At 49.3% G+C, this 14522-nt stretch overlaps 1 protein-coding gene across 3 annotated transcripts in view; it reads right to left on the reverse strand.

Annotated features, from left to right (window-relative positions):
* Positions 1-9598: 9598 nt before the first annotated feature.
* Positions 9599-14522, reverse strand: part of TLN2 (talin 2) — a 412543-nt gene continuing 407619 nt past the window's right edge. For all 3 annotated transcript variants that reach the window (XM_055129220.1, XM_004616684.2, XM_055129221.1), the window contains one exon: positions 9599-14179. In XM_055129220.1, coding sequence (XP_054985195.1) covers positions 14051-14179 — 129 coding nt within the window. In that variant the 3' untranslated portion in view covers positions 9599-14050. The remainder of the gene's footprint in view (positions 14180-14522) is intronic.

Consider the following 14522-nt stretch of genomic DNA (forward strand, 5'->3'; position numbering starts at 1 on the left):
TGTGTGCAAAGCTGTGGAGCACTATTGGTGTGCGTGTAGCTGGATGTGCCTCAGTGGAAAACAGCAAGAGGTTCCCTAAAAAGCAAAACTGGAATTTCATAGAGTCCAGTGATATCACTCCCAAGCATTTCTCTGAAGGATCTGGAAACACTGATTAATATTGGAATATTAATGACTGAAACCCATTCATGAACAAGTTTATAACTATGTATCTCATGGTGATTCAATAAAATAAAATAAAATATAAGAAAGGGCATGGCACCCTATGTTCAGGGCAGTATTATTCATAGTAGCCAAAATACAGATTCCACCTATTTGTAAACAGAGAGGGAGAAAGGTGGTAGAGTGGGGTTCCTTGATGGAACATTACTCTGCTGCAAAAAAGGGAGAAATTGGGTCATGGAGGCACAATGCATAGACCTGGGAGTGATTGTGCTAGTGTAATAAATGAGGATGTAGAAGGCAGTTATCAGATGGTTTCACTCGTAGAATATGAACAATTAAGGCAAACATACTGACAAGAAAATGAAACTCACTCCTAGACTCACTGAAAACTATGCTATCACTGGTTTCCAGGGGCAAAAGCATAAGTAGGAGGTATGGGGAAAGAGGTCATCTGGGTGGAGGGCCCTGGAACTCTGGGGTGATGCTGGAGACATTGGCACATATAGAGTGTGAAGCAAATCCCCTGAAATCCTACGATTCTGTTCACCAATGTAAGTAAAAAAAACCAACAAAACAAAACTAAATATTTGTGACCTGCCTAGGACACACTGAATTCAAGCCCTCACCCTATTGTCCCCTGATCTAGGCCTTTGTGTAAATTCTGCTTTTGCAGTCCCCTGTCCAGCGTAGTACAGGCCACTTCAATTGAGCTTGACGAGCAGGATGTGTCTTGGGCAGCATTCCTTTTGCATGCCAGGACCTTTCCATTTGATTTCAGCCTCGTGCACACTTGTTCATGCTTGGCAAGGCAGTTGCGAAGGAGGAAGATTCTGTGAAAGAATATCAGCCATGCGGGGGCTGGAGTGATAGTACAGCAAAGAGGGTGTTTGCCTTGCATGCAGTTTGGATCCCTGGCACCCTACATGTTCCCCAGAGGACCGCCAGGAGTAACTCCTGAATACAGAGTCAGGAATAACCCCTGAGCATTGTCGGATGTGACCCCCCAAAAAGCAAAAAAAAAGTTAGCCACGAGGACCCTGCCATGTAGAGAGGCAAGGAAAAGTGTTCAGTCCTCACAGCTGGACATCACACCTAGGACCTCTCCTCTGATCCTGGTAGCCTGGATAGACAATCTTGGCTCCCCACCCACTTTCCCAAACTCAGCTTGCTGCTTCTTGTGTAGTGCCCAAAACAACCTTGATGTTTGTAAAAGGCAAAGACTTAAACAACAAGTGCATCTGTATAGGACCCACCAAGTCCAACACACAGGTTGTCACTGGGAGAAGTGACTCAGCTCTGGTTAAGGGTGTGATGTTTGTCTGCTCTGGGTTATGCTGGCAGGGCAGGGCTCAAGTCAGTCCTTCCACTTTAATGCCAAAGCGCCTTCACAGGGGTTCTGAGTTCTCAGTGACCCTTGGTTTTCAAAGCCTTTTGCGGTCCTGGTTTTGTAGGTGTGGCCTCTTGGTACTCCCAGAGCTAAGACTAGTGACTGTTCCCCCCGAACCAGGAACCAGAATAGCGGCCTTCCTATTCTGCCATATGCACTTGTAACTTCAGTATCAAAAATATGCAGGGTTGAAGAGAAATTTAATTTTTATGTGCTTTTTTTCCCCTTCCAGGGCTGGAGAGATAGTACAGTGGGTAGGGCCCCTGGCTGGTTTGATCGCTGACATCCTATATGGTTCCCCAAACACCACCAGGAGACATTCCAGAGTGCAGAGCCAGGAGTAATCACTGAGGCCCACCAGGAGTAATCAGGTGTGCCCCCCCCAAATTGTTTTCTCCTGCACTTACAATGGTGGGGGATGCTGTGGGTCAAGGGAGGTCTGGTGAAGGGTGTAGTGCTGAAGCACCTTGTGTGTGAAACCCTGTCATAAACAATAGAGTAAATCATGGTGCCTAACCCCAGCTTAAGGGGGAGCTAAGGATCACAGGGGCTGCCTTACGTCAGCACTGAGGTTGGAGGGATCAGGAGACCCCCAGAGGTCAGGGACCCTAGCCACCTTCCTGTGAGCTACACTGCTTTGCTTGCCTCTTGTCTGTCCCAGATGGGAAACTGTCTGTCTGTCCCTAGGATCTGCTCCTGATTTATCTTGGAGAACTGGGAGAAGTTTAACTCACAAGATCTTAAAAAACAAACAAATTGCTTTCTTTGTACTAGTATTTCCCTCAAATATAAATTGGAGAATGGGGAGATTTGCTCAAAGGGGATCTCCCTTAACTATAATACCACTGACAGCTCTATTTATTTTTAAATCTAAGAGACTGACATACTTACGTACAAATATTTTTCACCCTTCATAGCTTTTGCCTCTCCTGACGACTACCTAGAGATTGAGGCAAAAAAATCTGGGGTCAGAAAAAATTGGGGTCAGAGACATAGTACAGAGGGTAGGGCATCTGTCATGCACATGCCTAACCTGGGTTGGATTCCTGGCACCCCATAGGGTCTCCTGATCCCTGACAGGAGTGATTCCTGAGTGTCGATCCAGGAATAAGCCCTGAGCATTGTGGAGTATGCCCCCGCCTGGCACCCTCCCCCATCCCCAACAAGGTACCAGAAAAATCATAATCAGAACCTACAGAACCTACAGAAATAATTGGGGCAGTTTTCTCTATTTATTACTACCAGGAGGAGGAAAGGTGGAGAAGGGTAGCAACAGAGGCAAAAAGTAAAAAAGGAGAGCACAAAGTCACCACCTTTTGTCACCCAGACAGCCCCACGGAAGGACCTGGAAGTCTCCATCCTATACGGTCCCTGCTTCCAGTGTGGCAAACCCCACCATTGGAAGGGAGACTGTCCCGAATGCCCCAAAGAAACCATTGGACAATGAACTATCAAAACCCTGAGTGGGGGACTGTCCAGACCCTTCCACATTGACTCTGACTTGGGGTGCGGCAGACTCCCCATCTTTCATTGTCAAATGCTTATTGGATTGGCACCTTTGCCCTCTGTCCACTGGACTCTCCTGGGCAGCCATCCTTGAGCTCACAAAGGCTGCCACAACACAACATCACTTTGCCATTCCCTCGGGGCTCCCAACAAGTGAGCCTCTGATGGCAGAGATACTAAGGACAGCTAGTGAGCTCATCACCATTCGATAGGTAGTGAAGATCAGAGGCTGGGGAATTTCACAAGCGAATCAGCAGGCACCTGTAAAAGTATAAAGTCCCTGAAAAGTTTCTTATTCTATTTTCCCCAAGTTGCTCCTGCATCCAAAAGACCCCCTAGACAGTCTTATTCTATGCTTGCCTGGCATACATTTATAGCAGCAAATATTTGTCATCTTCTCTTTTCTTTCCTGGTGCACTGTTTGTAAACCCTTTGTATTCTAAGCTCCAAACTATTTTACCTTAGGACATTTCCCATTATGGGGGCTTTAGTTAGAGGGATGAATTCCTTCACAGCTTGGTATGAAGCTCACGGTCTCATGTCAGTCCTGTTCCTCGACATGCAACCTCCTCCTAACTAACTTTTACTAAAAGCACTGGTTTACAAGGTTGTTCATTATATGGTTGCTTCAACACCACCAGTGTGACCTTCTCTCAACCAATATCCCCCGTTTCCCTCCCAATTCCAACCTTCCCCCTTTGGCACACAACAAATTTATTTTATATTGCTCATTCGGACATGGAACCTCTTACATAGTTTGAATTTCCTTCTGATAACACCTTCTCCTCACCTACCACAATAATGGGAATAAACAAAATCTCCTCCATCAGAAACTTTCTCCCACGCTCCAGGGTCTCTAAAGTGTGTGACTGATCTTTCCAGAGCTGCTTCCTGTTCATCTCTTACACCAGGGCAACCCCAGAGAAGACCGAAACTATACTAGTTTTCCCTGTTTCCCGTTCTCACTGTTTTGTCTGAGGCCCAAAGCCCAGTTGCAGATGGTGGGTGCATGCATCCCAGGAAAGTAACTATTAGTAACTATTTCTACTGTCATTCAGTAAATAGAAAGCTTACAGGGAGTGTAAAAACCTCCTGCTCTCCTGTGTCTACCTTTGTGTCTCTGTCAAGGTCAGCAGTCTTGAGGGCTCCTCTACCTAGCTGCTGGCCACCAAGTTCCCATCAGCCGACAGTTCTTCGGTCCTTCTTCAACCTGCTGGCTTGGTGCCAATAAATCTTCCACATGAAACAGGCTGGGAATGAAGTCTGCTGTGAGGACAAAAATGAGGGGCAGAGTCCTAGTCAGTCGTCTTTGCTCTGGGGCTGTTGCCTCTCTTTCTGGACCAACATCAGTGGCTACCCACAACTCCCTTTTTAATGGTCAGAGAAGCTTCTGGGGCAAATCAACCAATTGGCCGTGTGTGTGTGTGTGTGTGTGTGTGTGTGTGTGTGTTGTGCACATCTACCTCTACCTGTGCAGTCATTTCATAATTCATCTGTCTCTGTGGAACCCTAGAATCTATCACCAGGTTAGAATCTGGAATAGAAACCATCAGTTCAAATGTGCCTTAATTTATAAGACAAGCAATATCGTTACAGGAGTTCAGAGTTATAGTTTAAAAAACCTTGTGCTGGGGCCAGAGCAATAGTCCCATGGGTGAGGAACTTGCCTTGCACATGGCTGGCCTGGATTCAATCCTCAGCATCCCATAAGGTCCTTGAGCCCATGAGGAGTGCAGACCCAGGGCTAAGACTTGAGTACCACCCAAACTGCTGTTCTCCCGGTAGCTCTCAGCAACTTCCCTCCTCATTGAAATGTCTTCTGGGTTTCTGCTGCTTCCATTTCAACCCCACATGGGGAAAAAGTAAACTGGAAGCAAAATCTGCCAGATCAGAGATTGGGTCACCCAGTGCTAGGGACCGGACCGGAGGCTAGACTTGATCGTGCCTGCCCTACTCTTCTGTGGAGGGTCCTCCCTCCGTGCCACCACCCCCAGACAAAATAGCTAAGACCCACACCGCACTCATACCAGACATTCCTCTCCTGGATGCCTCCTGGGGGCTGGCACAGGTTTCTCTGGTTTACAACAGCTTGAACCTTGAGAGCAGAGATGGAGATCCCGGGAAGAGGAGGGCAGGACCGTGCTCTAGTGACTCATGGTCTGAGTCTAGACACCGACCTCTCGTGAGCCTGCAAACGTGTGGCAGATGCTTGTTGGCCTCTCCCCATGCTTGCATCGGAGCCTGGCTGCTATATGTTGCTGGCAAGTCCCCTTCAACATGGCGGAGTTGGATTGGGCTGTGGGTTGGAGGTCTGGAGGAAAGCAGCTTAGACAAGTGGATGGACAATGTCACCAAAGATAATGGTGACACTCCTTCACGGCCCCTGCAGTATCATTGGGGTGGATTCCCTCTCGAGGCTGACTCTGCTGTGGTCAGAAGAGGCTTCTTCTTGCCCTTGGTTGGGGAGAGCGGATGTTCCTGCTCATCCTCCCGGCTGGAATGAGGCTGTGTAATCCCAGGGAAAATGGTGGTCCTTTCATCCCCAGTCAGGCTCAACTGGGCACTGCTGCAGCTCTGAGGGGAGAGGGGAAGTCTACAGGCTGAGAGGGAGGACAGAGTTGAATATGTGACTCACAGGCTGGAGTAAAATCAAAGGTTCAGGCAGCTGAAGTCCAGTCTGCAGATATTCTTTGCTGCACTGTGCTGCCTTCAGAGGCGGGAGAGCAGGAGGAAGGACTGGGAGCTGCTCTTCAGCACCCTTGAGGGAATGGAGATAGAGAGGAAATCCTGGTTTATTAAAGAAACCCTTCCTACCTTCTTTCCTTCCTTCTCCCTCCCTCCTTCCCTCCCTCCCTCCCCCCTCCATCACTTTCTCCCTCCCTCCCTCCTTTCCTTCCTACCTCTCTTCCTTCCTCCCTCTCTTCCTCCACCTTCCCTTTCTCTCCTTCCATCAGAGAGTGTGCAGCTGCTCAAGTTCTTGTCCTCAGGCAGTCAAGACTGAAGCAAGTGACCCAAGAGCAAATAGCTGAATTCAGAAAAGACTTTATTAAAGAAAAAGGAAAATAAATCAGGGATGGTTGGGGGGTCTCCTGAGGAAGACTCCTGGAGAAAAGCAGGGGGAGGGTGAACATTCTTTTGAATGCTCCAAGAACATGCACCATTAAAACAGGGGAGAGGATGCTGAGTTGATGATCTTCTGGTGTCTGGATCCCACAGGGCCTCACTCATGCAGGTTACCAGACTTCATCTAGGTCACCCTCATGGTATCCATAACAATGATCCCCTTTCTTTTGGGGCCAAGTCCCTCTCCCCACCCCTGTTTCCCTTTTGTTGTCCTTACCCATTCCTTCTTTGGTTTTTTCCTTTTTTGGGTCTGCCCAGCAGTGGTCACCAAGACACCAGGGAGTACACTTCTTGGTGCTTATGAGGTCATGCAATGACAGGAATCAACCAGTACATCCCAGGCATGAACTCCAGCCCTCTGTCCTGTTCTGCCCTCCCTTCTCCTCCCTCCTTCTCTTTCCCCACCCCCTTCCCTTCTCTCTGTGATGGATGGTCAGGGGGGTCTCACACTTGGCTGCTCTGCTTGCACATTTAGCTCAGGTTCTCACCAAGTAACAGTACTCACACACTAGGTTGCAGAGCAGTGAGGGTGGCAGCCTGTTAGCTGTGGGACCTACACACGTCTGGCTGTAGTCCCCATGTGGATGCTTGCACATGTGCACTCTGGGCTCCCCAGATGTTGCAGCCCTTTACCAATGGTGTGGCACACGTCCACACTTTGCTGGGAAGTTGCTTGTAGTGCGGGGTCACAGACAGCAGAGGAACAGCATTGAGCTCAGTCATGCACCGGATTCAACTGTTGGCTGTCTCATGAGGTTTGTGCTTTAGACTCTCAGCCACCTCACAGCCTGCCTTTCTCTTTCCTACCCAGGGGACATCACCTTCTGCTGACATTATCAAGAAAGTAGACTTCCCTGCACGAGTGGGTTCTTGAGAATTGTATGAAATATCTGCATACAAAATGCAGGTGTTTAAGAAATTGTGTTTATTCAGTTTCAATAGTTGGGTCCAGGTCCCTTGCCAATGACCAGGCCTCTCTTTTTAACCTGCGCCTGACACTACTCAGCCAGTCTGTCTCTCTCTGGTCTGGATCCTGAATCCAGCCTCCAGTGTATGATGACTTTGTGTGTCCCTACACCGTTCTCAAGTCAGTGTATGCTTTCCTAGTCTAAAATCTTGTTGTTGGGATTCCTTAGTACTCCAGTGGTTCCCTGTGGTCCCGGCTTTCCTTTGTCTTTGATCACGTGCATGTGGCTGAGATCTTTGTGCCCAGAACCTGTTGCTGTCCAGTTTTAAATCCAGCCTACGAACTCTATGCACTCTGGGCATAGGTGAATTTGACCGGGGCTTCCTTTTTATCACTATTTCCCACCCTCATCAGCTGATGATCATCTATTCTTGACTGGATACCTTTTAGGGAAGGGGAGAGTAAAAGGATCAGATTAGGTTAATTGTAGGCTGCTTAGTTATCTGGGGCTGCCCTTCCACTCCCCCGGGATCACTGGCATTGGGCTCTCGGCTGCGGAAGACCAGCAGGGCCTTCCAGACCTTGGCAGCAGCTCCTGCTGGCTGGATCCCTTTCTTTGAACTTTGTGTAACTGTGGCCAGGTCACTAGCAGGCTGGAGATGTTCCTCTCCAGCTGTGCTTCTTCATAGCGTGTCAGGAAGGGAACCTAGGAAAGCAATCTGGGGACAGGTAAGTCCCCAGTAGCACTGCCCTAGGGCTGGGTCAGAGCTCAGGGGTGGAAGTAGGCTGCGAAGGGAAGTGATTGCTGGTTCGCAACTGTCCCCTTCACCCCCCACTACTTCCCCATCCCCTGGAATTCAAGTTCAACCCAGCCCTTTGGCCATAAGTTCAGTATTTATGGCTGAGTTCCAATTCTTGTCCATGAATACTGGGTGCAAAGGATGAGGGGAATCTCCTCATTCAGAATCACCTTGTTAAGTCTTATAACATGTCAAGCTCCTTGTTAGGGTCTGGGGAGGCTTCGGTCCACTACCTTGACGGGAGTCTAAGTGGTGCTGATAACCAGGATGACCGAGGCCCTGCTGGAGCCAGACACCTAATCATCATCTCATCATCCTTCCTCCATTTTAATGGCCCACATTCTGGAATATAATAGAGAAATTTTAACCCTTCTTTGTTAAGCAGATATAAAAGGAGAAGGGCTTCTTCCTTTCTCTGGAAGCCCTTTTTAGGAGACCCCTCTACAATGTGGGAGCTTCCCTGCAATCCTTCCCTTTAAATAGTCTTTCCTGAACTTGGCCATTTGATCTTTAGTTCCTTGCCATCGATCTTGATTCCCTGGGTCAAGAACCTGAGTCCCGGCACCCACAGTAGGACTTTAGAGCAGTTTCTACAGGAGCAGCTTAAACATCTGCCCCTCAAGACATGCTGGGAAAAATAAGTGTTCTGAGCCCTGATTTGGCCCCTGTCTGTGGGCCACTGCTGTGGGAATGGGCGGGCAGATGGCCAGTCATCACCTCTCACAGACTTGGGGCCAGACTGCCTTGTCTTGTCTTGACTCCCTTCAAGAGCTATTCTCTGCTTGTTTGCCCCAGAGAAGCACATTTTCTCTCTTGAACACACGTCTTTCTTTTTTTTTTTTTTAATTAGTGAATCACTGTGAGGGTACAGTTACAGATTTATACATTTTTGTGCTCATGTTTCCCCCATACATGTCTTTTTCTTTCCTCTATATCAGGCACAGATGTTCAGGTTCTTGTCCTCAAGAAGTCAAAATTGAAAGGTTCTAGAGAGCAATTGGCTGATTCAGTTAAAAACCTTTAAGGGAAGGAAGAAGAGGAAAGGAATGCAGAGAAACTTCCAGATTATGGGAAGGGTCTCCTAAAACAGGATTTGGAAGAAAGGCAAAAGACCTGCCCCTTTTATATCTTTTTTAACAAAGGTGTGAGAGTGAGCATGTCTTCATTATACTCCAAGAATGCAGGCTATTGAAACGGGGGAGAGGATGCTGAGCTGATGACCTTTGGGTGTTGAATCAGGCTGGGCGTGGGTCAGCGAGGTTATCAGGGACTACTCAAGGCCATCATCCCAGCCTCCTGACATGCCATGCTGAGAATTCTTTCACTTAGGGTGACATCCCTATGCTCCCACCCTGCCTGTTCTCCTTTGCTCCCGCTCACTCTTGCACCTAAGTAATTTTTTCAGTGTCTTCTCACATATACTGTTTCTTTAAACATATTTTTGCTTACACACACCCATTCCTCACATCCACTGTCACTTCACACAACCCACTTTTCACACACACCATTTGCTCACACTCTCCTCACACCCCCCCCGCCCTTTGCTCACACACACTACCTCTTCACACACATGCATTCCTCGCACACACCGTCTTCCCATACTTCCCTCCTTCTCTCACTTATCTGGAAACCCTGAGCTTGTGCTTCTGGAGACACATGATTCTTCCTCTCTCTCCAGCTTTCTCCCACTCCCACAGACTTTCACACAAGTTCATTCCTTGAAGAGTTTATTTCCGGCGAATTAAAAAAATAATTTCTGTGACCAGATCTGTGAAGTTAGTGTGACACAGGGAAGATTACTGTTTGCTTTTGTTCTCTTGGTTTGCTGAGGAGAAAGCTGCATGAAACCCACTTTGTGGAACCAGGAGACGCTGATCTGGGGACTCACACACGGATGTTTTTCAGTGGGGGAGGGGGGACACTGGGAGGTAGACTCAGAGTTTTACAGAAAACTTTTCAGTCAATAAAGCTTGTCACACACCTATTCCAAGTGACCCTACACACAAACACCAAGAACAAGGGCAAAAGGGAATCACGAGTTTCAGTTGCCTTTAAATGGGGCTCTTGGGGACCCGAGGGGGTGCCTAAAGGAGCCTCCACTGAGACTGTCGGGATCGCTGGGCATCTGGACTCTGTTGTCCCTTAGCCTAAAGCAGCTCTGCTGATCCCTGGGTAACCAGAGGGGACCCTTTGGAGTCTAAGCTTTGAACGTGGGGATTATCTGGCTGGGCCTGCTGGTCACACTCCTCTGAGGCCCTGCAGAGCTCAGGCTGGAGGGTGTGAAAGGAACTGGGGGTTGTGTGCAGGGGCCAAGCCCATCTGCAAAGGCCTGTGACCCCTGAGAGGGGAATTACACCACTCACTGTCCCCGCTCTCCCCGTTGCTGCTGGCTTCCCTAGAAGGTTCTCCCTGGGTGATCCCTGGGTTGGGATCCCTGGGTTGGTGATCCCTGGGTTGGGATCACCCCAGTTGTGGGGGTCCAGTCCATTTCCAGGGGGTAAGGATGGGGATAAGATTCTGTTTTGTGTTTGGCTAAACTGAGCATAGACTTGAGTTGTCCGTGAACCCACAAAGCACCAGAAGGTCAGCAGGGGAAGCCTTGCAGGGGCCCTGGGGTCTTCTGGATTGAGCATAGCTGTAGGGGTTCCTCACAGACTGGGTCCCTTGGCACTGGCTCTAGGACAGTCATGCCCAGTCCAGGATTACCCAAGACTTGGGAACCTATTTGCACTGGCTGCCAGTACCGTAGCTGGCTGGACACGGAGCAGAGCAGTCTAGCCTCAGCTTGGATCCAGACTCAGGAAAGAATGAAGGAAACTCCAATTCCCCATCACAGCTCAGTTCCCAAACTGCAGGAGGTTCCTTGTCTTCCTTCAGTGACAGCAAGACCTGGACAGAGAGAAGCCCCTTCCCAGGGCTGGGGAGATGGTTCAAACTGCCGGGGCACAGGCCTTGCACGGAGAGGCCTAAGGTCCAATTCCCAGCATGGCATAACCCCTGAACCTTGATGGTCCTCCAGTATGGAAGGATCCAATGGGCCTGAACATGGAAACATTATGCCTGCCAGCTGGACTGGGTAGAATAGGGAGGCCCCCTTAAAAATGACATCTTCCCAAGACTTCAAAGTCCCCCTCACACCCCACCTCCAGCCCCCTGGCACTTCTCTTGACAGGCAGGGCCACTTGGACTCTGTTGCCACACGCTCCACATGACCTCCCTCTGCAGGGCCAGAACCTCCTCGTGGCCCAGGAACCTCCCACAGCAGCACCTGGAGAGCCCAAGAGCAGCCAGGTGAGACCAGATGAACAGTGCAGATGGACTTTAAGGATGGACAACTGCGCCCAGCGTGGAACAGCGGGCCGAATAAGAGCTCACGGGAGACTGTTTCTGTTGCTCTCCGCCAAGGCAGCTCCATCCTGGGCCTCTCCTTGACCTTGGCTCTCTCTGCAGGCTCTGGGAATAACAAATGTCCCAAAGCAACAGAAACTGAGAACCGGTCTTCAGTAGGAAGCCTGTCACAGGGAGGGACAGTGGTGGAGGAAAGTGGACACTCGGGAAGGGAGTGGTGCTGGATTATGTTACGCATGAACCCCTACCGTGAACAGTACTATAAACCACAGAGTATAAAAACAAAAATGTGCTATCAAGGAGGCAGGCCAGGGGTGGGGATGAGACCCTGGAACATTGGTGGAGGGAAGATGACACTGACGGGGGGGGGGGGGATTGGTGTTGGAAAACTGATGCCTAAAACTCAAGTTTAATTTTCTAAATCACAGTCCCTCAAAAATATTCTTTAAAAAATAAAAAAAAATGAGGGAGATAAAAAGAAAAAAAAGTTTACAAAAATAATCCAATATCATGAAGTATATATATTTTTCTTTTGGGGTCACACCCAGCAATGCACAGGGGTTACTCATGGCTCTGCACTCAGGAATTACCCCTGGCGGTGCTCAGGGGACCATATGGGATGCTGGGAATTGAACCCAGGTCATCCGTGTGCAAGGCAAATGCCCTACCCGCTGTGCTATCACTCAAGCCCCATGAAGTATAATTTTTAAGAAAAATTAAAAAACAAAATAAGATAAATGCGACTGAAGTGAAAGGGCTCTGAGCAGGACAGGGGATGTGCTGCCCGTCACTGTGTGGCTCCTGTGATGTGAGGGTGTGTCAGGGAAGCCACAGAGGGACCTTCCCTCTCATGGTTCATGGGAGACCATGAACATATGTGGCTGCTGAGCCTCAGGGTTTGCCCTATCGGAGGTTCTGGAAGTGCCCTGAGCTGCCCTGGAGGTGACTCTCAGGGAGAACCCAGCACACAGGGCTCCTGGGGGCTTCTGTTCAGAGTGAGGGGTGTTGCAGCAAGAAGAGTCTGTTGGTTCATGCAAGAGGCTGAGTGTCCCCAGAGAATCCCGACCTCCTTCGCCCCCTACACCTTGCCCTCCACTTCCCCACAGAGTCTCACTTTCTGTCTGCACTACCTTCCTTCTAGCTTTTGATTCACTGGCAAGATAATTCTAGTATGTATAACACAAATCTCCTAGCTATCCCGGGGTGTCAGGGATCTAGTCCCAGTTGGCTGTGTGCAAGGCAAGTGCTTTTGCTGCTGTGCTATCTCTCTGGCCCCATAGAACTGACACATTTTGAGGACCAAAGCACCAACATGTTCCCCTGCCTGGTACATTAAAATGACCCCTCATTGCTGCAGACATGGAGGGGAGGGAGGGCAACACCAGCAGCAATCAGCTCTGAAAACCACCTGCCCACCAGGCTTCCCCCTTGTTAATCTTTTCAACATCCTGAGTGGCCTCGAGCACCAACTCCCAGTACTGCATCAGTAAGAAGCATGTAAGGCCTTCTGGCCCATCCAAAGAGAAGGTGCTAGAAGAGAGAGGAGTCAGAAACAAACCAATTCCATTTGTCTTTAGAAGATCAACACTGAAAACCTATGCATGTCTACACTGCCACCAAGTGATGCTAAGAAAATGTCTTGCTGCCAGTTTGTGTTGATTTTAGCACATCTCTGGAGTTTAAGAGAACTGAATAGAAGCACACATCCTAGTTGGGAGACAGGTGACAGGTCTTTGGTTTCTGGGCCACAAGACAAGATCGGGGTGACTCCCGGCTCAGTGCCTGGTGGTTGCTCCCTGGCAGTGCTCAGAGAATCATGCAGTATCCGGATCAGACCCAGGGCTCCCTGTGTTTGACACACACATTTGCCTTCTGAGTTCTGTCGTCGGCCCGAGGGGACAGATGTTGGGAGTAGGTGCCTCCTGAATCTACATTCTGGTCCTTCTGAGAGCAGAGAAGCTGACCAGGAAGGCATCCCCAGGAACTGCTCCATCTCGCTGATTCCAGAATCTGCAGCACATCAGAAGGGACCATGATCTGGGGGAATCCAGGTGTGTGTGGACTGAAACAGCCTCTGCAGCATAAGGAGCCACATATTTTATTACAGCCCCTGCACGCCGCGCCCTGACAGGCAGCACCCTTCTGCCCTTGAGATCATGAAGGGAAAAAAAATAGCCATTTGATTTCCGGGGCCACAGGATACAAGATAGGTCTAGGCTGTACAAGGAGCTTACACACAGAGGCAAGAAAGCGTGCAAATGGGAGCAGAAACTCTCCCTCAAGCTGACACTGGAGACACAGCTGCCCTCTTGGAGTCCACAGTGACCTATGTTCCGAATTTTTACCACGCATGTCCACCTGTCTCTTGCACCTTCTCCTGAGTCAGAGAAGAGTATCTTTCAGAATCTACCACATCAATCACTTCCTCTGAGCTCTTGCTGTTTTTTTCCTACAGAGATTTCATCAAGAGACCTAGACAAGAATCAAGCAAAGCCAGTGTCTGAGAATGAGATAATACTGAACTTCCATGTGGGATGGCCATCCACCAAACATGTGTGAGCCCCTCTCTCCTGAGATACAGTGAGGTGTGGGGAGGGGCTGAGGCGCTGTAGGTGAGACACTACCATGTGACATATGAGACATCATAATCATGCAGCCATGGCTGACAGGACAGAGAAGGGGCACAAGCTCCAGGAGTAGCGCTGGCTCAGGGGGAGGCAAGTGGCTCCCAGGCTGGAGCCCAGCCTTTCCAGAGCAGAGTGTGTCCAGTTCTTGCAGAAACATCCCCTGGTGCTTGCCCCCAAGGCTCTGGCCTTAGCCTTCGTCCTCCCTCAGTTCGGTGGGAAGGAACTTATACTGCTGCTGACGGATCTGGGCCAGCTTTTTCCTTGCTTCTTCTAGCTCCCGCTCTTTCTTTAGCATTTCCTCCTGGGCAGCGATGATCTGGAAGAGAAGCAACAAGCTGCATGGATTGAAGACTTCTCAGGAAATGGGCTTCCCCCTCCACAGCCTGCCTCATGAGTTCTCACAGGAAAGCACCTATACAGTGTGAAGAACATTCTGAGCTTGTCTGGGTTTTGAGACCAAGATGCAGCTGACTTGAGAGCACAAGCTCATTTAGCAGCAAACATCTATGTGTTCCCTTATGCATCAGGCCCTTTGCAGACCCATGTCTGCGGGGACTATGAATACATCATATTGAATGAACTAGCAGAAAAGAGTATTCCTGGAGCTTATAGATGAACTTCTGAGCACTACTGAGTCTCCATCTATTTAATGGTTCTTA

The sequence above is a fragment of the Sorex araneus genome, chromosome 2 (assembly GCF_027595985.1).
Source record: "Sorex araneus isolate mSorAra2 chromosome 2, mSorAra2.pri, whole genome shotgun sequence".
Lineage (NCBI taxonomy): Eukaryota > Metazoa > Chordata > Mammalia > Eulipotyphla > Soricidae > Sorex > Sorex araneus.